Source organism: Antechinus flavipes, chromosome 4, assembly GCF_016432865.1.
Source record: "Antechinus flavipes isolate AdamAnt ecotype Samford, QLD, Australia chromosome 4, AdamAnt_v2, whole genome shotgun sequence".
Lineage (NCBI taxonomy): Eukaryota > Metazoa > Chordata > Mammalia > Dasyuromorphia > Dasyuridae > Antechinus > Antechinus flavipes.
This window is the reverse complement of record NC_067401.1, coordinates 451,748,242-451,773,772: the sequence shown is the minus strand read 5'-3', so window position 1 is coordinate 451,773,772 and position 25,531 is coordinate 451,748,242. Positions and strand designations below refer to the sequence as shown.

Sequence of the window (25,531 nt, the reverse complement as noted above, 5' to 3'; positions counted from 1 at the left end):
CCGCCAATAGGGGGCGTGTCTGAACTCGGCGCTTATCAGGGTTCCTCTCGAGCCTAGGGGCCGCCCGCATAATTACCGGAAGCTCCTTCTGCACATGACCGAGGCTTCCCTAAACCCATGAGCTTACTTCCGCCCCAACTGCGCGCTTGAGTCCAAGGCCTGCTGGGAGGGGGCGGGGCTCCGTCGCCGGACGCTCTGAGCCTGCGCTCCGCGCTTCTCGAATTCGAGGGGCGGAGGGAGCCCTCAGCGGGTGACGCGTCAGCGCGGGGCGCGGCTTCCATGAGGAGAATGTCTAGGCCCTGGGGCCAGCCCCCCTCGCTTTCGCGGCAGTGCAACTTCCTCACCCCCGCGAGGGGCGTCCGGCCGCCGGGCCCCCGCTGCAGATCGGAACCGCGGCCGACCTCGGTTTGGGGCTCAGCCCAGCGCGTCCTGGCCTTCCCCGCCAGCCGCGGCTCCTGGTCGGGGCCCGGGCCCAGCCGCGGCTCCTGGTCGGGGCCCGGGCCCAGCAGCAGCCCGGTGTCGGAGCCCGGGCCCAGCCGCGGCTCCTGGTCGGGGCCCGGGCCCAGCAGCAGCCCCGTATGGGGGCCCGGGCCCAGCAGCAGCCCGGTGTCGGAGCCCGGGCCCAGCCGCGGCTCCTGGTCGGGGCCCGGGCCCAGCAGCAGCCCGGTGTCGGGGCCCGGGCCCAGCCGCGGCTCCTGGTCGGGGCCCGGGCCCAGAAGCAGCCCCTGGTCGGGGCCCGGGCCCAGCAGCAGCCCGGTGTCGGGGCTCGGGCCCAGCCGCGGCTCCTGGTCGGGGCCCGGGCCCAGCAGCAGCCCCGTGTCGGGGCCCGGGCCCAGCAGCAGCCCCGTGTCGGGGCCCGGGCCCAGCAGCAGCCCCGTGTGGGGGCCCGCGCGCTGGAGCAGTAGCAGCCCCAGCCCGCGGGGCAGGGCCCCTGGGAGAGACCGAGGTGGGGTGGTCCCCTACCTCCTACAGGGCTTTGGGGTGAGGGGAGGTAGGAGGGGGACTTCTGACCCCTCCTCAGCATTCTCCCCATAGCCTCGTGGGGCGTGCGCAGTGACTGCCCTTTCCTATGGGATCCCCCTCCATATTGTCTCCATCATTAGACTATAAGCTCCTGCTGACTAACTTCTCTCCCCTCCTGGAGAGCTCTCCTTTGTTTAAAAAAAAAAAAAAAATCCCCCAAACCAGTTAAACAAATCCTGGTTTTCTCTTCAAGAATTCACACCCACAGACCTTCTGGCCCCTGCAGAGGAGTTCAGGAAGGACTTTGTGGAGCTCTTCCTTGAAGTCAAACATTCCTCTTCGAATGCATTTTTGTCTTTTAAAAATCACTATAGTTTTTTTTTTTTTTTAATAATAATCACCATGGTTTCCTTCAGTGTTCTCCCCTCCGGCTCTTTTTTAAGGGTAAAAGAGGAAAAAATCGATATAAGTTAGCAATAGAGGGCGAAAACATGACAATTGGCCAAATGCCCTATGTGTGGCTCCTGCATCTCTGCAAAGGACCTGGCAGGGAGTTCTCATATTTCTTCTTTGTAATTGCAACATATATTTTAAATTGTTTTATGATTCTTTCCATTTACATTGTTGTCAATTTATGTATGTGTTCTTGGTGGTTCTTCCCTCTGAGTCACTTCATGTCTTTGCATTCAGGCAAATTACATCCTTTCTTACATACGTTCCATGTCTAGCCATTAACTCACCAAAGGGATTTTTTTCTCTTGTACCCCTTGACTTCATTGGGTAAAGAGAGACAATTGGCCTGGGCCCTCAGGGGCTCCAGTATTTCAAAAATAGCTTCCTCCTGGCAGTGTCACTTATCCCCATGTTGAACACATGAAGTGGGATAAGTCTGGGGAAGTTCTCTGGGATGTCTTGAATGCAGGCCCCAGGAAGACAACAGGGGTCTCCATTAGTTATCTGGGTGCAAATGGCATTCCCTGTTCATCTGAGCAGGTAACAGCCAACTGCGGCCATTTCCTCTCTGAAACTCGGATGGTGGCTCCTGTGGCTCAGCTGTGCTGTTCTTGGGAGAGCCAGATGCTGCTTCCTCCTTTTCATGAAGAGCCTCAGATTTATTTTAGGAGGAGCCTTCAGATGTGACAAAGATCTAGTCTTGCCTCCATCTTAGATTCACATTCTCCCTTTGGAAGCCTTGCTTTTGCTTTTCTTTCTTTTTTCTTTTTTTTCATTTTCAAAGTTAACTCTCCATAACAGACTAGAAGTCTGTTCTTGGAGTCTACTTTTTCTTCCAGAAGGGAACTCAGCCTACACATAGAACACAGATAACAGTCATTCTGTTGTTCAGAAATACACACACAGGCTACTTCATGCACAATTTCTCCTCTTCCCCATAATAGTTGAATTTTTATCCTTCTATTTTGAGCTGTTGGTGGGTACAGTTGTGCTATATCACTTGTTTTGAAAATGTGACTTTATTGCCGTGAAATTGATACATCAAAGAACATTTTGAGCATGAAACAATTTTGCTTTGCTCAATACATGATGTCAGCTCATAAGCTGCCCCTGTTCTGAGGTCTTCTTCCACAGGCAAAGTGCCCTATGGACAGTGCCTTCTGTGCAATGGGAGCTATGGAGAGAAGGGGGCCTGGCTTCCAGGACTCCCCTCCCCCAGTGACCACCTGCCCCAAACCCAAGAGACTTTCCCAGTTAGGGGGGAGAGACCAAGCAGGGACCTGAGGTTGCAGACTCTGACACAAATTATTGTGCTACTTATGTATTTCTTAGCCACTTAATGTATAAAACTAACACTTTTTTTATTAGGGTCCTGACTCATGTCACTGACAAAGTTTTTGGGAATTTCACCTCACCTCCATTTTTCCCATAAGCCCTATGATTTTTCTTGGATGATTTTGCCTGGCATAGTGTTAGGCATGTGTCCAGTTATAGCAGAAATGACTATTTACCACTGAACCCTAAGTACCCTGGTTACATCTTTTACAGATAATAACCATCCCTTAATAACTTGGCAACCTTGAGCAAAATCTTTAGTTTTACCAACTCCACAGTCACCTGTAGCTTTCTAGCAGCCTCCTATCTCTTTCACCAGCTTGCTCCCCCCAACCATTCACTCTTATTAATTCACTTTACTCCCTGTACTTTCTACCTTACCTTACCTTACCTTACCTTGCTGGCTCTCTTATCCTCCTGGAGTCTAATTCTTCAGGTGCTATTCCTTAATTTTTCTTGATCCTGCATTAGAATCTGGTCCGGTACATAGGCCTAGGGATTTTTGTTAATTTTCCTTCAGTTCCTCCAAAAAGGAGAAATTTCTCTAGATTGGAAAGAGATCGGCTAAGTGTCTGAGAGTTCTGCTGGAGATGATGAGATAGAGTAAGAAAGGTTCCCTTTTCTTTTTGTCAGAAAAGTGGAGGAGTAGTAGTCAGGAGTTGTAGAAGGGGAGCTCCACCAGTGTTGAAAAGGTCAGGTCTCAAGTAGGAGGCCTACAAGGATTTTTTTTTTTATCTTGATAAGGCTAATTTTAGGTAGTGTGCCTTCTATTTTTAGACTCTTCAGTGTTCAGCACTCAGAAACTCTTTTTTCTGACTCGAGATTTTTTATGAGCTTTAGAAAAAGCTGATGAAAATGATATCTAAGTCTAGGATGAAAGCTGTGTGATCATGTTGGCAATATCAGAAAGCCATTTTAAACTTGATGGTACCTCAAACTGTGCTGAAAGTGACTTATCCAATAGAATTAATTACAATTAATTCCATTATTTAGTAGCCAGCAATTCCAGGAATGGAATTCTTCCTTTTAGAGGCACCTAGGTAGCAAAGTCAATAAAACACTGGGCCTAGAGTCAGAAAGTCTTGAGTTCAGATCCAGCCTCAGATACTTACTAGATGTGTGACTCTCTTCTTCCCTCTGTTTTCTTAGCTATGAAAAGGGATAGTAATATTAGCATATACTTTCCATGGTGGTAGTGAAAATAAGCTAAGATTTTAAAATGTGCTTTGCAAACCTTAAAATGCTACATAAATGTTAGTTTTTATCTCATTTGATTACAGTACATAATGTATAGCTATTTAAATTCAACATGACTAACTGATTTTAACGTATGAATTTAAGTTTTTAAAAGCTGTTTGTTCACATTTTATTTTTCCTACTTAGATTCATACTTTGGGGACAAAAGTTCTTTTGCAGAAAATACTAGTGCATTTAATTTTACATCTGTTGCAAGTTCATCTTCGGCAAGAGATGGCAGTTTTGCTCAAACAATAAAGACACCACTGGCTTTTGGCAATCCTCCCAGATTGGGCTTCAGAAGTAAGACCCCTCAAATGGGACATTCAGGTAAAAAGCATAGAATGTGAAACTGTTCCATTAGCATGTTGGCTTTTATTTCCAGAGAATCACAAGCATCTAAAGTAAATGGTAAAGTAAATGGTGGTTGAATGTTTGATGTGTTTCAGAATACTGAAGCAGGAAATGGGAATCAATAGATCTTTCTTCAGGGACTGTCCAGAGTCAGGATGTTTGCTTTTGCTGCTACGGCTCACTGTGTATGAGGGGTCCTAGAAAAGGGAGAGAAGATGGCCACGTTTAGTTTTAAGCTAACTCCTGTTAAGAACTGATCCCCTGGAGAAAGCTGGAGAGGAACACATTGGAGACATCAGATGGAATGTCCCTTCTACACCTCTTAGGGCCGGGACTTGGTCCTGCTGGCCCTTTGTCTGCCTCTCTGGGTCATCTCCTGGTCCCTCACAGCTCCAGATTCTGTGATTTGGAGATTCTGGGGGTGGGGGGGGGAGGGAAAGGGGGGAGAAGCCTTTTTTGCCAAAATTTGAGATAAAAGCCGGCCATTCCATGGTGTTCCCTAAGCTGCTCTAGGCAAAGTTGGGGAGACCTCCATAACCTTCCAAGCCCTAAGTTTCCAAAGCTCCTTTCTTCATGTCAGCAAGGAAGCCCGCAAGGAGGCCCTGTTTGTCTTCTGCCTTTGTTTGTTTTGGGGGGTGGGGGAAACAAGTTCCAAAGCAGCCAACTACTCGGGCTCCCAGTGATACCCATTTGGGGACAAAAGTCACGCTGCAGACACAAGAGCTTTTTGCCTCCTCAGAGGACTCCGACTCATTCTTGTCATGGGAGATGTAAGGGAACCACATGTGCCCAGTGAGGGCCTGGCTGCTACTGGAAAATGGGGCCGCTTCATGCTGGGCAGACTCCACTCCACCTCTGTGCAGATGTTAAATAATCAGAGTCACTCATACTTGTGGAAGTGAAAACGCCCCTGCAGGCACAAGGCGGCCCATGGTCCTGCAGGGAAATCTCAAGTGAAGGGAAGCAGCAAGCATTTAGGGAGCACCTCCCCTGGGCTGGGGCCTGTGGGCACTGTGGGCGCAGCAGGCACAGAGAAAAGAGCCCAAGGTCGCCTCCTCTGGCCAGGCCCTGTGGCCCTGTGGCCCTGTGGGCACTGAAAGCACAGAGAAAAGAGCCCGTACTGGAGAGCATCTGCAGAGCCGGTGATTCTGGGCACCCCATGCTGTGGGGGCCATGGCCTTAGCAGAGAAACTCAAAGCTTCTGGGGGAGTCCGTGCAGCAGGACCCCCGCCCCCCACTGCCCCAAGCACTTATGTTCCTCATGCGAGGCTCAACCTGCCAAGACTGAAAATCTGGGAAGAGTGGAGGAGGCAGAGCTTGAAGTTCTCATGAAAGGGGTTCTGCTTGATCCTGAGCTCACCCAGAGTCCCTGGGGCTCCCGGGGCTGGGTCCAGGCTGGCCTCCTGCAGCCCCTGGAGCCTGAGTAGTGAAGGCTGGGCAGTAATGGGGGGGAGGCAAAGGTGTGAGCCACAAGTAACTGGCCGAAGAGCACAGGTGAGGAGGGGAGACCGGGGTCGGATACCAAGGCAGGAAGCCTCTAGTCAGTCCCCATGAACTTAAATTTATTTTTTTCTTTTTCCATTTTATTTACTTATTTTTTATATGCATGGGTAATTTTTCAGCATTGACCCTTGCAAAACCTTCTGTTCCAACTTTTCCCCTCTCTCCCCCCACCCCTCCCCCAGATTTTAACATGTAAAATACGTTAAAGTATATGTTAAATGCAATATATGTATACACATCCATACAGTTATTTTGCTACGCAAGAAAAATCGGATTTAGAAATAAGGTAAAAATAACCTGGGAAGGAAATCAAAAATGTAAGCGGACAAAAACAGAGGGATTAGGAATTGGATGTAGTGGTTCACACTCATTTCCCAGAGTTCTTTCGCTGGGTATAGCTGGTTCTCTTCATTATTGAACAAATGGAACTGATTTGGTTCATCTCATTGCTGAAGATGCCACATCCATCAGAATTGATCATCATATAGTATTGTTGCTGAAGTATATAATGATCTCCTGGCCCTGCTCATTTCCCTCAGCATCAGTTCCTGTCAGTCTCTCCAAGCCTCTCTGTATTCATCCTGCTGGTCATTTCTTACCGAACAATCATATTCCATAATCATATGCCACAAACTATTCAGCCATTCCCCAATAATGGGCATACACTCAGTTTCCATTTTCTAGCCACTACAAACAGGGCTGCCACAAACTGTTAGGCACATACAGGTCCCGTTCCCTTTAAGATCTCTCCCCATGCACTTATTTACTGCTTCCTGTGTGCCCTGCTTGGAACGGGAAGTGTGCCATTGTTGGAAGGGGCGGCTGTGAGATTGCCCGGATAATCTGCTGTTTTATTATCACAAGCGCTCTTTTCATTCAAAAGGTGATTTTGTCAAAAAGAAGAGGTGGTAATTGAGTCAGGAGGCACGCATTTAGGGTCAGAGTCAGAATTTGCCTTTTCCAGTATTTAAAAGTATTGGAAAATAAGCAAAAGGGAAGAAATGGCAAAGTGATGAAGATGCCGCCTATATGACGGGGTGATTTAGAAGAAGTGGGGGAAATGGAAACGATCAAAGTGGCATTTGGTTTGAAAAAGTAGCTGAGGAGGGAGTTAATTAAGCACCATGTAATGAAAGAAGCAATGATCAGTTCTTGTAAAAAGCAGGGTTTTCCCCTAGAAATCATTTAAAACATTAGAGTACTTGGAGTGGTGTCTTTATGTAATTCGCTGAGCATTGATTAGCCCCTGCTTGCTCTGGCTCGGGACCTGTGCTCAATATAAAGAAGGGCAAACCTATGGCTCCTTCCCTCAAGGAGCTCCCTGCACATTTCAGTGGGAAAAGGGTGGGCACAAAGCTGGGCACACCCTGTGCCTGCCTTTTGGAAGACGTGGGGGAGGGCACCAGCATGGGCCTCCTGCACAGGGGGAAGTTGGGCCTTCTAAGGGAAGCCGAGGTACCTGGAAGCAGACTGGAGCTGGGAGCCTTCCAGACAGGGGGAACCTGTGAGGGGCCCCTAGTCCAGAGGAGTTTGCTGGGCCCTAGAGCTCACGGAGGAGCCAAGGGTGCTGGCTTGATTAGGCAGCTGGGGCGAGGGCCTGGAGCTTCCTGAGTCCTGAGGGGTCGTGGCCTAAGCTCAAGACACCCCATGGGCTGGTACCAAGGGTCTATCCCAGGGAGCAGCTGTGGGAGGAGAGAGAAAGGGCACATGAGAGATGGCACTGAACCCCACTCTGAAGCTGGCTGAGACCTTAGGAAAGCAGGCAGTGTGCCTGGTCAGCTCCCCAGGCCTGCTCAGCCTGGCCCTCCCCCTCAAACATGGGGCACCCAAGGGGCTTCCCGCTCTCCATCCCCTCAGGGGGCCTGCTGGCCTCCCCAGCCCCACGGCCCCTCGGCCAGGCCCAGAGCTGTCTCCTGCCATCTGTGACTGTGAAGATTCACTTGTGCTCCACAGCCAGAGGTCTGGGGACTCATGAGAAAGCTAAAAGGTTCCCTTTCTGAATTTCTCGGCCTTCCCCAGCCACGTCATCCTCCGCAGTCTCCGCTCATGCCGGGGCCTCCGCCATCGTGGCCCTCGTGGAAGGGAGGGGCCTCGCCAGGGGCGAGATCGGGATAGCGAGCATCGAGGAGAGAAGTCCTCAGCTGGTCCTGTCCCAGTTTTCTGACAGCACGACCTACACCAAGGTAAGGGCTGAGAGCACGGCGGCTCCAGGGATGCTCTGCGGGAACCGCGCCCTCACGCTGGAATGGCCGGCACGATTTCTCGGGGGCTGATTGGCTACTTTGAACTAAGATGGAGCTGTTGGTAAGCGCTGGCTTATCTTATTAAAATTCCAATTATGGTTCAGAATTTGATTTCCTTAGTTGGGAAATCTGTCCCCAGTTGGAGAGCAACAGTTCCCAGGTCAGCTGTTGCTACCATCAAGCTCGGGTCCTGGGACCCCTTTGGGGGCTTTTGACCCCTTAGCAGGCTAGAGAGGTCTCAGGAGGGTCAGGGCTGTCTACACCCAGATGATGCCAGGGTACCACCAAGAGAATCGGGTGTCTGCAGCCTTTTAATCCAAGCTTTAATGTTAATAATGAGAAACATCAAGATTTACAAAGAGCTTTGGACAACCCTATCTTAAATTGTATTTCCCTCATGGCTCATATGTTTTAAATGACATACTTGTGATTACAAGGCTAGAGGAGCCACAAGATGTCAGATCATCTCACCTTAAGAACAATAAACTTTTTCAGCATATCAGATTCTAAAAATAATGCCTTTTATAATGAGTAAAATCCTTGTATGTATTCCCAGTCTTAAGCAGGAGGGTAAATAGCTGCAATGTCCCTCTCTCCACTAGACCTCACCCAAATTTAGAAATGATCTTAATGGATTTGAAAGTTGCTGTCATCTATATTTAACCTGTCTCTGCACATCTCAACATGAAATATGGTGACATCTGCCCAACCCTAGTTATATTGCTAGCAGTGGAAGAGACGGGTTCTGAAAATCACCAAAAATTAAAACTATTGTAAAGTAAGGGGATACGGCAGAGAGGTTGAAACATATGTGGAATGTATGGCTTGAACTTTGAGCTGTTCCAGTTGCAGGCAGAATGTAGCCTAACTCGATTCATAGCCATGTCAGTTTACGTTCACCTAAGATGTTTTAGGATGCAGTGGAAGTTAGCATAATTATTGGAAATCCAAGTAATTATCCATTGTTTGGGGTTTTGTTTAAAGAGCTCTCTAGAAGAAAATGATTTTTTTTCATGATTCAGAATATTTGTATTTTAAGAAGCTGCTAATGTGAATTTTTTCAGGTAATTACTAAGCTAAAAATTTTAGCACCATTGGAAATAATAATGTCGAACACTGCCTGTGTTGTGGGGAATCCAACGAAGCTCTTCACCTTAATTACAGAGAATTTCAAGGTAATTCTTAAAAATGTTTTAACATTTAACAAGGATTTAAAGTAAAGGATCTATGAAGCTGTATCTTTCCCTTGAAGGAGTGCACCCACTGGTAGCGTGCCTGCTAGGTGTGGTGGATTGGAGCAGGGGGCTCCTGACCTTCCCCTTCCCAGTCAGGAGAAGTCCCCAGCCTTGTATAGCCCCCCAGGCTCAGAAGTCAGGCTGAGCTCTTCCCCCATTCCTCCGTATTCTACCTCCTCATCCTCACTTGTGTTTCTTCTGTCCCACCACAGCTCTCAGTAGCCTGAGCCAGGGGTATTCCAGCAGCTTTTTCGGCTTTTCCCCTCCATTCCATCTTTCCAAAGCTCCCAAATTTACCTTCCTAAAACACTAGGCTTGATGAGGTTGAGGCAGGCACACCAAATGATGGGGCTGGATAGCGGTTCACATGTCAAGAATTCACATGGGATTTCTCCTTGCCAAGAGGTACATTTATTTATGAGAAGGGGCTACAGGCAAAATGAAGAAGTAAGCACCAGGAATGGCAAATATGAAGTAGAGCTAGAGAGTGTGTAGTTATGAAGGAAAGGGGTTTTAACAATTAACGGTGGAAAAGACAAGTTAGATGGAACTTTTTTAGGGTTTTTTAAGGCTTGTTAGGTGTTTGAAAGGCTCTTGTACAGAAGGTGGTACTGTCAGGAGGCCCCTGGAGGCCGCTGGGCTTGCTGTTTGGCCCTTTTCTCTGTTCCACATCTCAATGTCAACAGGAGTTGTTAAGGGCTTAGGGAATAAAGACAGACCAAAGTGTGGTTCCTGGTTTTAAGGCATCACAGCCCGGAGGGAGACTCACATGAAGACAGCGGGGCCTGGGGGGGTCTTTAGGACAAAAGAGACTCATGGAAGGCAGACTGAGGAAGACTTCTCGCAGAAGATGGGGTTTGGGGGAAGCTGGAAGGGAAGGACGACCAAAGTCAGAGACAGTGAAAGAGAGAGGAACGCGGGTGTGGGGGGGAGGGAGTCTGGGTGAGAAGCAGGAAGAAGGCCAGCTCAGGGGAGGGTGAGAAGAAGGCTGGCAAGGTGGGGAGAAGGCTGGCTGTGGATGTGCTCTCGGGACCTTGGGAATCACGCTGGAGCAGAGGAAGAGGGGAGAGGTCATAGACAAAATGAAAGGAGGCAGCAGACACCAGCAATGACAAACGTGAAAGGGTGGGAGAGCGGGTGAAAGGTTCCTCAGGGAAGCTCAGGTACCCAGGAGGAAGGGAGCCCCCCATGAGGGTGGGACATGCCCCCAGCTGGTAGCTAAGCCCTGAAAGGGACTTATTAGTACCCTAAAAGTTAGCTGTGAGGAGGAGGAGTGGGGTTGGGAAGCTTAGTGGGCTTGGGGAGAGAGCATGGGGGAGGGCAAGGGGAAAGACCCCATGAGGCAGCATGGAACATGAGTGGGAGGGGGCTTCAGGGGTCTGACTTAACTTGGACTTCTGACGAGAAGACCCCCTCAGAGGTGGGACCTTGGCTGAACTGGGCTCTCCTTGCCTTTTCCTTGCCTGCCTCAGGGCCCGGTTCTTCAGGTTCTCTCCCCCTACATTTCGGACCTCATCAGGGAGCTCGAGCAGCTGTTTTGGGCCCCAAGTGTCCCGAGGCTGGCGGCCTCGGTTATTGGGGGGCCCGTGGAGCTGAGGGGGAGCAGTGGAAGGGAGGCTGCCCCACCTCCAAGCCCCGGTCTTTGCGAACAGGAATCCTGAGAGACAACCATACTCTCTGATTCCATTTGATTTGTGGTTTGTCAAGGAAAGGAGAGAATTCTAGGAGAAATCGAGTCGTTCCCTTCAACATTTAGGTGCTGGATGGGGGGTCCTTCTGATGAGTAAAAGCTGTTAGGGCACTTGAGCAACCCATGCCTGTGTTTGAGCAGATCTGCAGGGACGGCTGCTGTGGGGGTGAGGGGGAGGGGAGATGTGGAGATCTCTCTTGAGAGCAGAACTTTCTTTCAGAATGTGACTTTTACCACGATTCAAAGGAAATACTTCAATGAAACGAAAGGGTTAGAATACATCGAGCAGCTGTGTGCGGCAGAGCTCAGCACTGTCTTAATGGAGGTCCAGTCCAAGTAAGTGTCGCTTAGAAACAGTATTGATTTTGCAGTTGGACACTAGTATCCCAGGCTCCCCCTTAATTATGTGTGTCGTTCATACATCCTTCCTTGCTGCGATGAGGGCTAGGGGGCTTCGGGGTCCAGCCGGAAGCTCCATCCCTGCATCTCTCTTCATCATCCCCTTAAGCTCCCCTATCTCTATCCCTTGGAGTTCTTCCCTTAGTTCCCTTATTCATGTTGTCTAGGTTGGTGTTTCTCCTCATTTTCCTGTTTCCAGCTCATGCTCTGCTCACCTCCGATAATTATTATTTCCTCTGCCTCTTCTCCACCACATTAATCAATCAGTCAATATTTGTAGAGTGCCAGCTGTGTGCCAGATACTGGGCCAAGGGCTGGGGCACAAAAAGAGATGAAGGACAGTCTCTGCCCTCAAAGTACTTACAATCTCACGCACACAAAACCATAGAAAGCAATCAAAATGCGGGGAAATAAGGAATAATGCAGGAAAGTTGCATCTGCCCCCTCTGCTTCTACTCATGTGCAACGCAGTCAAAAGTTCCCAGAGGGAGTCACCTAACGGGTCAGCTGGTCCCTCCTTGCAGCAAGCATTGATTCTTTTACAATCTGGGAAAAGATAATGGCGTTGGTCCTGTTAAGTTTTAGATATTTAGGGAATATACAGTGGGAAGTGTCCCAGTCTCCGAGGAAGGATTATGGCTCCCGAGAGGGTTTAGAACCGGAATGTGGATGTGGAATTTGGAGAGAAGGCGGAAGAGAGACAGAGACATTGAATCAATGAGGGCAAATATGGTCCCTGGGAGAGGAGAGAAAGGGTTTTGTGTCCGCTTCAGAGGCTGCATGTGGACAAGAGGCCTGCAGAGGTGACTGAGAAGGAAGAGCTGGACAGAAGAAGCAAACCGGTCTGGGAGTGCGAGGAAATAAGTGAAGGGAAGATGAGGAGGAGAGGGGGAGAAAGAGCACCCTCAAAGCTGGACTGAAAAGAAGGAATATGGCCTGAGGGCATGGTCAGCGAAATCTAGTTAATACTTTTGTTGCTCTTTCAAAGGGTGATGGAGATTTGGATATTGTCTCTAGTGAAAAGTCCACAGAGGTAGACTGAGGTACATTCTCACTAAGCAAAATAACAATTTACTAATAGGCTACTGGACCTCTCTCAGTAAAGGGAGCAATGACTTGCCTGAATATGTGCCTAAGACCCCAAGAAGAAGGCTTGACATACTTTTATAAGGTTAGAACAAAGCACAAAAGGGACATTTTGGGGCTGCAGACTACATGATTGGTTACAAAGCTGAGGCGAGGTGCTCAAAGTGATTGGTTGAGACTTAGCAGCCCAGGGGCTAGTGAGAACCCCCTCCTTTCCTCCTTTGACTAGGGAGTGTTGATTTGAATCAGCCTGAAAGATTAGGGAGAGGGATCTAGACCTCTCTGGGTAGCCAACCAGAGCTCTTGGAGGCAAGCCTGGTGGTGTAGATACTAGACCCGACCCGTTTCCCAAGAACAGCAGAACCCCTAGGGGCCAGAAGAGAAGGGAGATTATCATGAGACTTAACCTGGTTCAGCTCAGCCAAATGGTCAGTCCTATGAAAATGATGGAGTGGAGGTTTAAAGAAAACCCTAAAAGGTTGGGGTTTCAGGCTGGTGGCTCGAGGTATCTCAAAAGAATTTTCAGGCTGGAACCCATCTCCAAGTAAGGACAAAGTTTATTATAACTGTTAATGCCAATCGAAGCGGGTTCAGTCCCGAAAGAATTTAACAAAGCACCAGGAGCAAGAAGAAACATTTACAGTAATAGCCAGAGATGGATCTTCGTCATGGATACGCTAACGTTATGGATCAGCGGTAGAGCCGAGCAGTGACTGGCAGGCCCCTGGGCATTGTCTCAGAAACCCTGTCATCACTGACCCCCAGCTTGTGATTGGCAGTGTTTGGGGCTGCAGCACGCCCAGGGCCAGGTGGCCTAGGGGTTACTGCCACATCGCCCCCAGAAGCTGCACCCATCAGTGGGAAGAAACAGAAGCCAGGCTGCAAGAGGGACGCTGGTGATGAGAAGGACCAAGTCGTCTGAGCAGAGAAGAGTCCAGGAGAAAAGGTCCCTGTTTTGTCAGTGACGGTTGAGGCAATGCCATCTAGTAGGAGGGACAGCTAATGGGATTATTGGGGGGGCTGAGGGCCTAAGAGAACATTGGAACAGGTGCTCCTGGGATAGAGCCAGGAAGCGTTTAATTACAAATTGCTTTTCTAGATCGCTGTGCTTCAGGGAGCGGGAACTTGTAAGAGAAAGTTTCTTTTTTTACATTATGATGATTAAGACTTGCAGAGACATCTTGTGTTGGTTGTCTTACAGGTATTACTGTCTGGCAGCTGTTGCAGCCTTGCTGAAATACATGGAATTTATTCAAAATTCAGTTTATGCACCAAAGTCTTTGAAGATTTGTTTCCAGGGCAGTGAGAAGACAGTCATGATCGATGCTTCATCAGCTCAAAATCTTGAACTATTAGTTAATAATCACGATTACAGGTAACATTGTTCCATTTTTTTAAAGCCCGTAATATACTTTAAAAAATATTGTTTTTGTCTAAGAATATTGCTGATTTCAAGTTCTTTTGTGTGTAATTGTGGGGGGATTTTGTAAATCCATGATTTTTATCATCATTTAATACTCATTAGACCTTTTAACACATAGCTAAAGGGCATCTGAGCAGAGCAGACAGAGAGCTGGCATTGGAGCCACAAGGACACCCCTGAAGTCCTGCCTCTGATATATACTAGTTGTGTGACTGTGGACTAATTCATTTGACCTTAGATTTTAGATTATAGAGAAGCTGCTGATGAGTCTCCGTGGAGGGAGTCTCTACAGCAGTGATGTAGACCCTAAACCAGCTTATTCTCAGGAATTGCTAAAACAAGCCCATCCACTTCCTGTTATTAATCATATAATCAAGTCACTTCTCCCAGTCTGTCCTGTTTCCATAGAATGACCTGAAGCCCAAATTCATTGTTAATCCATCCATCCCATGTCACCCTTCGAGACCATCTTGATTAGCATATCTTCGGACAACCAAACTCTTTTCTGGTTCCTCTCCTTATTCCCTAAATCCTGTCCTAGTCCCCCCAATATGACTCTTCCTTGCCTAATGCTCTTTGTTTGAGCCCATAATAAATGGCAAATTTCTTATCTGTGATGGAGTCTATGTCATGGTGACTCCATGTCGCTAACCACTCCACTCTTCCAAATCTATTTCTTATTATCACTTCTGAGGCATTTCTTTTCCCATCACCTGAAATCCCCTGCACAGATTAAGTCATAGATACGATATTCCTGTCCTCCTCTCCTCCTTCTGTGAGAAATAACTGCATTGGACTTGGGAGGGGTGGAGTTAAAATCTTCGATTACACAGCTGCAGAAGTGGGTGTCCTATAGAATAGGAACACTTAGCATCAATTGATATGTCTTTTTTATTTCTGAAACACAAGTCCCTCTGTTGAGGTCTAGATTTGGGGTACCTAAATGAAATTAGGGTTTAGTTGAGGTCTAGTGGCAGGTTTGGGCAGAGCTTCCCTGCAACCCCCCTGGATTTGGCGCAAGGATACGGCAGTAAATGAGGTTTAGTAGCAGCGGGAGTCCCCAATAAAAGCATTTATTGGCCCAAGAGCTAGATTGATAAAAGAGGTTTATTATTGGGTAAGCAAGATTAAAGTACAGGTGAAGGTAGAGAGAAGAAGGGCACCGGACAGAGGGTCCAGTGGACAGAGGGTCCTCACATGGCTAGTATGTTTGGAATCTCTGCAAAGAGGGGGTCCCAGCGTGTACCTTTTATAATGGGAGATTTAGCTCAAGGGGCTTTTGTTGTAGCCCCAAAGTTGGCTCAGATCCAGGTGGGACTGGGACAGGTCCGGATCTTCTATTGCAATTCAAAGGGACCAGGGTTTGTGAGTCAAAGGGTAATTACATTAACTAGAGGGGTTTGGGAATCAAAGATAGGAATCTTTCCCACATCACCTCTGATGTAATAGAAGTGTGCCCCCTTGATCTTTGAGGGGGCTGGACCTGGATTAGAAAAAACTCTGAATCTTAACCCCTCCCAACTCTGGAAAAACTACCTGGTTCCCACTGGAAACTCCCACCTCCAAATGATCTGGAATCACTTTGGGCTGGGAAATACTCACCACCTTTATTGATTTGATCGATCCCTAGCTCCAAGCCATAAAAGGCTAAATAAAATCAAGACTCTGTATCCCAACCTTTGCTATCTTCCTAATCAGGAAGGAGCCCACTGAGAAAAAGAGCTTCTCATTTTTTGCCAACCCTTATTGAGACAGAACTGCGAATTCTTTTGCAAAACCTGTGACACCGGCCTGGGGACCCCCATTAATTTTAGGGTATCCCACCCCTCAACACCACCCCAGAGTCTCTATGGACTGAGTACCAGAGGTCACATGTTGGGAGTTCAAATGTTGGAGTTCTTGTTTTTCTCAATATACAGCCGGTTTAGCTTAGAGCCCTCCGAATGTCTCCAAATCCAAGGGTTTTGTCCTTTAGCCTCCAACCAGCACAGAGATGGAATGAATCTCTTGTCTCCTTCACTTGGGGCTTGGCTAGCTTTCTGGTGAGTCTTTCAGACCAGCTTGGTCTCAGTGGGGGGCGTGCAGGAGCCCAGCCACCAGCTACAGTGGTGTGAGATGAAGATGAATCTGGTTGTCCACTGAACTCTCCACTCGTAGCTTTATCCTCTGAAAACTCTTCGTCTGCCACCAGCCAGCCAAGTGGAAAATATTCTGCCTTGCCTCGGAGAGAGGGCTTCTGGCGTAATTCCGCTGAAATCTGTCAAAGTGCTCTGTGTCTGCACCAGAGTCGCTTCTCTCGAGTCCAGCTGAACTCTCCTCTGCGACCAGCCAGCCAAGTGGAAAATGTATTCTGGAATAGATCTTTCTTCACTGGCCTTATATGTGAATCTTCTGAGAGAATGGGATTATGGGTTTTCTCCCATAGTGCTCTCTGGCCCAAAGAGCTTTAAGGGAGGTGTGCACACAAAGGTGTAACACAAGCATTGTACTACTTAGTTCTTGTTTCAGGTTCTGGCCAAAATCTTCTTGTAAGATTAGATCAACTCTAATTAGTTAGCAGTTTGTAAGGATTACAACAGTCACAATCTATCCAAAGTGCCTAATCCTCCCCTTGAGGGTGAATCTCCACCCCAGGTTACATCAGTACTTCTTCCTTGGCATTAGGGGAAATTCCAAAAGAACCAGGAGCAAGGAGATAAATTTATTCAGTTCTTTGACTTATTGATGTGCTGATTTTATGGCCTAGAGGTAGAACTGAGGAGTGGTCTCAGGAACTGGATTATCTGACCAGCAGATCTAGGACCATCCTAGAGCTTAGAAGACTGAAATCATTGATAGATCGTCAGAACGAGAGCACTCTTAGGTCAGAGTGATGTTGTTTGAGTGGTCTAGATTCCTGGTGCTCTAGATTAGTGGCAATAAAAGAGTTACTAAGAATCCCCTTTAAATCTGCCGCAGGTTCTAGGAGTGAAAGAATTCACTCATTCCCAAATTATTAGTTGCAAAATGAAAGTTTATTGTTAGATAGAAATCAGTTTAACCAGAGGCTGACTTCTCTAGTGGCAGATCTATGGAAAATGGAGTTTTGCACTGAGAATGTGGTTCTCAGTGGACAGAAAGTTCTGACAGCTGAGTGAGCTATCTGGGTCCATCTGCAAAGACTCTCGTTGATGGAAGCTGTTATATTGGGTGTCTTGGTGGGGGCTGGGACAGCCCAAGTTGGCTCATCTACAAGCTGGGTTTCTGCTTGAGCTGGAATTTGAATTGAATGCATTCTTTTAATTGAATAGGGTTGGAATTGTAGATAACTGAACAAAACTGTTTGTCTTGGGGGGGGGGGAGGGCTCTTACTGAGGCAGAGTTGAAGGAGATTTTCTCCTTCAAGGATTTTTAGGATTTCGGGATCCCTTCTTCAAGAGGGCTTCAGGATCACTTATATATCTTCCCAAAGTCTTAGGGAAGAAATTCTGTTCCTCAGCCAGAAGACTTTTACTGTCATTGGCAGACATTGCCAGAACAATCGGGATCACAGATTCCAGAGCCAGAAGCCTTTAGAATCCCTGACAGATTGTTGGCACAGAAGCACCACAAGGTCAGGGAGAACTCCCTAGGGTTGTCTCCCAGAGGGGCTATATTCCCTGTACTCTACAGCCTATCTGGGGAGTCTCCTCTCCCATTACATCATAGCTGCTCCCCTCACCTAAGTGTAAGTCCTTATTTACATCTTCCCTTCCACTTGTGAGTTCCCACCCCTGATTATCTTGTTTCTTATTGGAAGCCTGCATCTCTGACTACATTATACTATGTGTTTCTTCTTCTAACCCTCGATCTTTGTTTACATTTTCCCTCCATTTTCAAGTCTGAATCCCCGACCGCTGATTATATTTTTCTTCTATTAGTTTTGTTTCCTTGTTCCCTGTCCTACCCAGCATTTCTTAGATCTCAATTTTATTTTAAGTTCATAACTGGTTCGGAACTAAACCCTCATCCAGTTCTCACAATTCTACCTTGCTCCTTCAAAAAAGGTATAATTAAATTACGGATTGTATACCAAAAAAACTAACTCAGTTTCTAAACCCAACTGTGTGTGCGCATGTGGGAGTTAACAGCCTCAAGACATAGTAGTCACAATAATCCTCCTCCCCAAAGCAGAAAATTCAGGAAGTTGCCCAGGTTTATGACAATGAAGAACCTAACTCATTTCCCTAGAAGCTGGCAGAGCACCCCAGGAATCCCTCTTAGGCCCTAAATAAATCTGCTACCCTTCCAGAGGTCCATTCCAGTTGCCTTAGGCTTTGATTAGCCTGAATCTTCCCCAAAACTGTACCAGAGGCCATGGTTTTGGTCATCATTAGCATCCTGGCTCACAGGTTGTTGTCTCCACATTATCTCCTGTGATTCCCCCAGTGATTCCCCCAGTACCTTATTCCCCTTCTTTTATATCAGGGTGCAGATTTTTGAGCATGAGATACTGGGGAGAGTATAAACTAGGTGCCTGCAGGTTTGGGGGGAAGGGTCGAAATAGAACCAAAACAAACATTGGGCAGTGACCCACTCCGCATGTGCAATTAGAATTTGGGAGCAGGGGTGCAAAAGAAATAATGGATCTGTTTGGAAAGGCTCAGGCTCAAATTTTTGATTGTAAAGAATGAAGAATAATAAATGCTTTTCATATGAATCTCATTTGATCCTCAGTCATTTGAGAACAGTGTTACAGGGATTGTTATGCCCATTTTACAGAGGAGAACTTTGAAAGTAAGATGACTTGTCAATGGTCACATAGTAAGTGCGGAGACATTGAACCCCAGTCTAAATCTCAGGCCAGCTCTAAATCCATTGTATGATGAATGCTTATGTCACAGCTTTCATGAAGAGTTAAAATGATGCCATGGATTAAATGCTGGAGAGGTAATAGGGAGATACAGCTTCTCAACTAGTGCTTCTTAGCCCAATAGGAATTTAGAGCTGAGCTATCAAAATAATGCTATTTTTTTTTCTTTAAGTGGTAAAACAAGGCACTAAGAGTAGTAATATGAAATAGATTTGGGAGAGCAATAGATTGTAAAAGAATATTATAAAAATATCATAGTAGAGACTAGGCATCCATTCTAGGTTAGAAAGGGTGGTTATTTATTTTACCTGAATAGCTTTATGGGCTCAAGCAAATACAGGCCAGAAGGCAGTCACACTGAAAGAGAAGTTTGCATTTTGAAGTCTCTGGCTCTCTGAGCAAGGGGAAGAACCAGGCAGGAATCTGGGGAGATAAAGGCAGGATCTAGGAGGAGCCAGGTGGAATCCACCTAGCAGAGCAGTCCCAGAACTGTCTAAAGATGTGTTAGTCAACATCTCTCGGATTGTTGTGACCTGCTTTAAAGAATTCCAGGCAGTAAAACCGAATGGGCTGACTAGAATGTTTCGGGCTCGCATATTAAGAGATTCACCTTTCATTATTCTCCATAAACAGGACAGTCTGGGAATACCTGAGTTCCCAGAATGTTTTTTTTTTTTTTTTAAATAGTAATCTCTAAGAATAAGCTGGTCAGTAATTCTCATCTCTGGCATGAAGTTCTGCCTGTTGAAATCTGTAGTTATAATTTTTTTTTATTCTTTTGGAAAAAAACCCAAGGAGGGGAAGGGGGGAAAGTCCAGAGGGCTCCTTCTAAAGGAAGCTCCAACTCAAAACCTCCCCTCCTGATGACATTCTTTGATGTCCTTGTGGGTCCCAGCCTTTCAGTTGTTAGATTTCGATTTTTACTATTTAAGTTTCCTTTCTCCAAGTCAGTTTTTCCAAACTCTGGAAACCAGATCACCCTAATTCTCACAAACTGGCTCACTCCTTGCTTTGAGGCACTTCAGTTGATGATGTGCTGGGCCATAGCGGTCTCCATTTCTTCCTTTCTGTAGTACCTGGGTACCGTGATGAACTTCACCAGGGCCTACTTTCAGGTCTTCCACTCTCTGTTAAAGGCCCAACCTGGTCTCCTGGAGGAGGAGGGCTTATGTTGACTATAATGCTCCCTTTTCTTCAGGCAAAGGAACTAAACATCCCTTATCAACAGTGGTCTGGTTGTTCCTAGGTTAGTGTTGGGGAATGGTCTGAGACCACCAAGATGTGGTCTTTTTGGTACGTTCATGAAGCAAGTTGTGAGCAGGAGTAGCCCCAGCAGAGTGTGCAGCCTTGCATCCCAGGTGCTTTGGTCTCCTCAGACTCATTCACAAACATTTATTGAAGAGACTAAAGGCCAGGTGTGTCCACATAAAGAACCACCAGCAGGAGGCAGAGCTGTTGAAACAGCCTTTATTTTTCTAAGGTTTTGCCTTGTGTTCACCATCCCCATAACTTACTGACCCCTGCTTATAGTGAGTAGTTGGTAATGGGCCTCTTATTGTTATCCCCACCATTAGTCAGGAAAATCAAGGTCCAAAATTGATCATGAGAGAGAACGATAGCTGAGCATTGATTTATGTTTGCTTTTTAGAGATTATTAAAAGAATCATGCCAAAAATGCATCACTTAATTTCTGCTAATGATGAGGATTTCTATTAGTGTACAAGGTTTTACATGATCTAGGAAAAGTTGTTTTTTTTCTCCCTTAGTAATTATTCCACTGAAATGATCTATATTTAATAGCTCAGACATTTTGGTTTTTGAATTAAATTCCTTCCTAATTATACTCTGCCCCTAGCTTCTTAGATTGTATAAAAATGTTTTTGCATTTGTACTGAACTGAATTGCAAGGCATTATTTTTGTTCCTACAAAGTGTGTATAATTGCTTCTATGCCATAATCTGTAGACTTTCATGAACTCGAAGTGCATATACTTAAAAACAAGGCGGATTATGATTAAATAAGCAAACATAATAATAATAGTACTAACATTTATACAGTGCTTCCTTTGTGCCAGGTAGGCACTGTGCTAAGTGCTTTCCAGTAATGCAGATGAATACATTGTCTATTACTATATAGTTTCCCCAGAAATTTAAAAGAATTTTTATTGGCTTTTTTCCCTTTTGCTGTGCTGAGTGCAATTTTCTTTCCTTATGGCTTCAAAGGAGCAGTCACACTCTCTTTGGTGTTCTAAATCACACTAAAACACCTGGAGGGAGTCGGAGACTTCGTTCTAATATTCTAGAACCTCTGACTGATGTGGAAACAATCAACATGAGACTAGATTGTGTTGAGGAACTTCTTCAGGATGAGGAACTCTTCTTTGGTCTTCAGTCAGGTAAAGGTTTACTGAGTTATAGAATTGCAAGTTTTAAAACTTGGGCTTAGTAAAACGGTCTTTTCACCTCATCCCACTGTTCTGTTTTTATATTAAATTAAATAGTTTGGGGCTTACACTCTTTAATTTCTGGAAACACCTCTCTCTTAAATAGTACCCAGTGCTTTTTCACATGCTATATTTAATCCCTCAGACTACTTACTCTTACCGACCTTTGAATTCTCTTCCCTGGAGAAGCTTTATCATCTGATTTTTTTCCACCAGTATTTCAGGGCTACTGAGGAAGAGAAAATAGAGAATATCATAAATCAAAGTTTTGAATCTCAGCTGGGCCTTCTAACCCTAAAGCTCCAAAGGCATCTCTTGAAAACTTGCCATTTTATCTCCACTCTTATGGCAGATGACCAGGCCTTTTGTGTCCGTTCAAGTCAAGAAGCATTTGTTGAATGTTTCTACCTGCAAAGAATGTTATGGCTGCCAAGACAAATGGTTTACTGCCTATGGCTTAGTGGAAGCTTGACTTATGTCCTTGCTCTCCTTTATTTCTTATTGCAGTTATTTCAAAATTTCTGGACACAGAGCAGCTGCTTTCAGTTCTTGTACAAATACCAAAGCAAGACACGGTGCGGTGATGTATATGCTTTTAAAAAGATGTTTCCATTAGCTGCCTTAGAGTAATTGTTTAAAAGAATTAATGTGATTTGTTAAAATGGTCTTAATTTTACAATTATCTTCTTGCCCTTTGAAAGGGAAAAAGGAAATGGTGATTTCAACGTGAATCTTGACTAATGAGTTAGAACATTTTTTAGGATTTGACAAAATTCCAGTTCATTTTCGACATTGATACCAAATTGAAATATCTCTGTCTATGTGCATGTCGGTGTGTGTATTTTGAAGGTATTTACTTTTTAAAGTATATTTGAAGTTAATTCTGCTAACAGTCTAAATTTGTTCATGGCTCACCGGGAGTGTGACCCACAGTGTCCGATGGGTCGTGCTGGGCCCAGGGCCCATTTTTCTCAATAACTTGCAGAGACATTGATCTGTGCTCGTTAGACTTGCCCGTGACACAGAGACGGGAGCTAGAACTGGCACAGTGGATGGCAGAGTCAGAAACCCAAAGAATCTTATACCCCAAAGTTCAGGAGGTCTTGTACCTGGCCACCAAAAATAAGCGCACTGAGCCTACGGTGGAGGGCCCAGCCAGTCGGGTTTTAGAAAAAAATCTAGAGACTTAGGGTGACCACAAGCTTGGGATGACTTGGCAGGGAGACAGAGCGGCCAAAGAGCCGGGGGAACGGTGGGGTGCCCTGCCCACATCGTGCCGGGTCTGGAGCGCTCCGCAAGCTGGACAGAGCAGGAGCTGGGCCGAAGGCAAGGGAAAGGGCCTTGGATCCAGAACCCATAGGGACTGTTCAAGGGCTTGGGTGGGCTCAGAGACAGGAGGAGAAAGGTCCTGGGCTGGGGGAAACAGGAGGAGCCTCTGGCCCCGTTGGGGCCAGGGGAGAGCTGGGAACAAATGGCGGCGCCCCGCCCTTCTCTGGACTGAGGGAAGCTACGCCCTTGCCTTGGGCCCAGCCTGCCTGCTGGGGGTGTGCCCTCCCCCCCTTCCCCCTGCCCCTCCAAGGCCTGGCTGTGGTGCGCACCAAAGGTGGGGCTTGGCGGTGTAGCTGAGCTTTTTAGTGGGATTTTGGACTTGCGGGGTTTACCTTTTGAAATGGAATATAGTTGGGAGTTCACATGGATTTAATTTTCTTCGCATTGGATCTTCAAGATGGCATTGCTTACCAGCTTCTTACAGCACTACTCTGAGGACCTTCTCCACAGTGGCGCTCTTTGGGTTTTGAATAATCTAATATTTTGTAAATATGATGTTATAACATTTAAAATATTGGTGAGCAAAAATTTTCTTAGTTATTTGAATTTTGTATTTTCCCCAACAGGTAAAAGCGTCTGAATCCAAGATAACAAATTTAATTTACCTAAAGCATACTCTGGAACTTGTGGATCCTTTAAAGGTAATTTTTAAAAGTCACAAATACATTTTATGGTACAGTTCTGTGATGTTATCCACCAGATTCACTTGACTTAAGACATAGTTATGCAGGCCTGGCTAACCAGATATGGTATCGGACTGAAATCCGGGCTAGTGGAGAAGGGTAGGAATGAGAGTCTGAGCATTTCGCTTTGGTTTCTTCCCAGAAATCAATAGACAAGGAAGGAGGTGGAAGGAGAAATGCAAGAAACTCCCACATTTAGTTTTTCCTTCCTTCCTTTAGAATATCCTAAACAGCACGTTCTTGGTCTCTCTCTCTCTCTCTCTCTCTCTCTCTCTCTCTCTCTCTGTGCATATATATATATATATATATATATATATATATATATATATATATATATATATATATTATATATATATATATATAATAAGTGCTAGATATTTGAGGACCTTAAGGTCCTAAAAGGGAGTGACAAAGCAGAATAGAAATGCTTTAAGTCACTCAGCAAGCATTCATTAATTGTTTCCTATATACCTGCTAAGTGCACTAGGTATGAAGAAAAGCAAAAACAGTCCCCACCTCCAAAGAGCTCTTTAATAACCAGATAATAACCATTAATAACCAGGTAGATGAAACTATATGGGGTAAAGGGGCTGGGGGTACCTGGAAAGCCTCGAAGGACCCAGGGAAAATGAAGACATGGAGGTGATGGGATCCAGTATCCCCGGGTTGGGAGACACTCAGGACAAAGACATAGAGGTGAAGTGGAGCACAGGGTTCAAGGAGCAGCTAGTAGCTGGTAGGAAGGGGACAGGTCAGGAAGGTTGGAATCCAATCCCTGGTGACCCTGGGCAAGTGCCTCCCTGTGCCTTAAGAGATAACTCATGGAAGCCAGGGGGAAATCGTGAGGAGCCCCAAGTCTGAGGACTTTGCTTTTTCATTATAATTGGCTTCCTCTGTGATGTACACTGGTTTGTGCTGTTAAAAGACATCATTCTGTGAGGGGTCCACACATTTCCCTGTATTAGCAAAGAGGCCCCTGACATAAAAAAAGTTAAGAATAGACAAGGGGAGAGAAAAGAAGAGGCCTCAGGATGAATCTTGGGGGCCTCAAGACACCTTGAGGAGAACCCAGCAAAGAAGGCATGGAGAAGGGACTGTCAGACAGGGAAGGGAAGGCCCAGGATAAAGCAGTGTCCCTAGTAAGAGAAGCATCAGGGGAGGAGTGATGGCGGAATGGAGCCCTCTGCTATTGGGGGACCCCCTGATACGTGCTGGTCGTGTCACCAGGACCACAAACTTGGTCCATCAGCCCCGAGTCTGTGCCTTCATTGCCTTCTCTATCAGTAGACCAGTGACATCACCGGGCAGAATCAGAACCAGAACAGATAAAAGAGCAGGGCAAAATGTGAAGGGGATATAAGATACTGGATATGGGGAAACAATGACTATGACTAAGCGGATCATGGAAAGCTTCTTGGAAGCCAGAGGTAGCAGGGGCGGCTGCTGGGTATCATTTAATTCCCCCTACTCATTTTCTGGATGATGAATGGGCACGTGCTGTAAGGGAAGCCTGGGCCCACAGAGGGAAACCAACTTTCCCACTGTCAAGTTGAGTAAAATATGGCGTAACTGGGTGACCCCGGGACCTTGGACTGCAAACCTGCGGTTTTCTCCAATGCTGTACCCCCTCGTGATTATGTCCTAAGACACTGAATGGCCTGGGCCCGAACGCCAGTGGCATAGGGGTAGAAATGCATGCCCTGGTACCAAAGCAGAGGAATCTGGCTGCTGGCTGCTTGGTCAGTCGGAACTCATGCTGGATTTTTCCTGTAGTAAGCGGAGAGGTGCATTCTGATGTGGATGGAATGACAATGGCACTTTGGACAGACCAAATCCCTCAAGATTTTAAGAGCTGCCACTGATCCCCGAAAAGGATGCTAATTAAAAGCTTGAAATACATGTTTCATTTTTTCCACCTTCTTCTATGAATGATAGAGTTTGCCTAAATTTAAAAAACACCTCATTTTTGCATGAAGAGACTTTTAGACTAGAGTAGAGCATTTTAGCCCCTAAGCTGTTGTCCAGATTTTTATTGTCTATCATGTTCTGCATTGCATTAAATTGAATAAGCACAGATCTCTCAGAAATAAGTGGAGAGTAGTCATTTGAAACTTTGTTTTGGTGATCAAAAATGTTAAGGAAGAATTGGATATATAGTAAGATCACAATTGAGCTTTCTTGATTTATTGTGTGTTTATGAATCATAATTTTAAAATGTTCACTTACTAGGCGGTGCTGAAGAAGTGTAACACACCCCTGTTGAAGGCTTACTACAGTTCCTTAGAAGACAACAGGTATTTTTTCAGCTTCTCTACTCAATGATCA

The 25,531-nt window shown here is 46.2% G+C and overlaps 1 protein-coding gene across 1 annotated transcript in view; it reads left to right on the top strand.

Moving 5' to 3' along the window:
- Positions 1-237: 237 nt before the first annotated feature.
- Positions 238-25,531, top strand: part of MSH4 (mutS homolog 4) — a 57,752-nt gene continuing 32,458 nt past the window's right edge. Inside the window, exons 1-10 of the mRNA XM_051999396.1 lie at positions 238-946; positions 4,135-4,317; positions 7,864-8,027; positions 9,152-9,262; positions 11,233-11,348; positions 13,699-13,872; positions 20,974-21,146; positions 21,702-21,769; positions 23,090-23,164; positions 25,436-25,500. Of these exons, the coding sequence (XP_051855356.1) occupies positions 280-946; positions 4,135-4,317; positions 7,864-8,027; positions 9,152-9,262; positions 11,233-11,348; positions 13,699-13,872; positions 20,974-21,146; positions 21,702-21,769; positions 23,090-23,164; positions 25,436-25,500 (1,796 nt within the window). The 5' untranslated portion in view covers positions 238-279. The remainder of the gene's footprint in view (positions 947-4,134; positions 4,318-7,863; positions 8,028-9,151; positions 9,263-11,232; positions 11,349-13,698; positions 13,873-20,973; positions 21,147-21,701; positions 21,770-23,089; positions 23,165-25,435; positions 25,501-25,531) is intronic.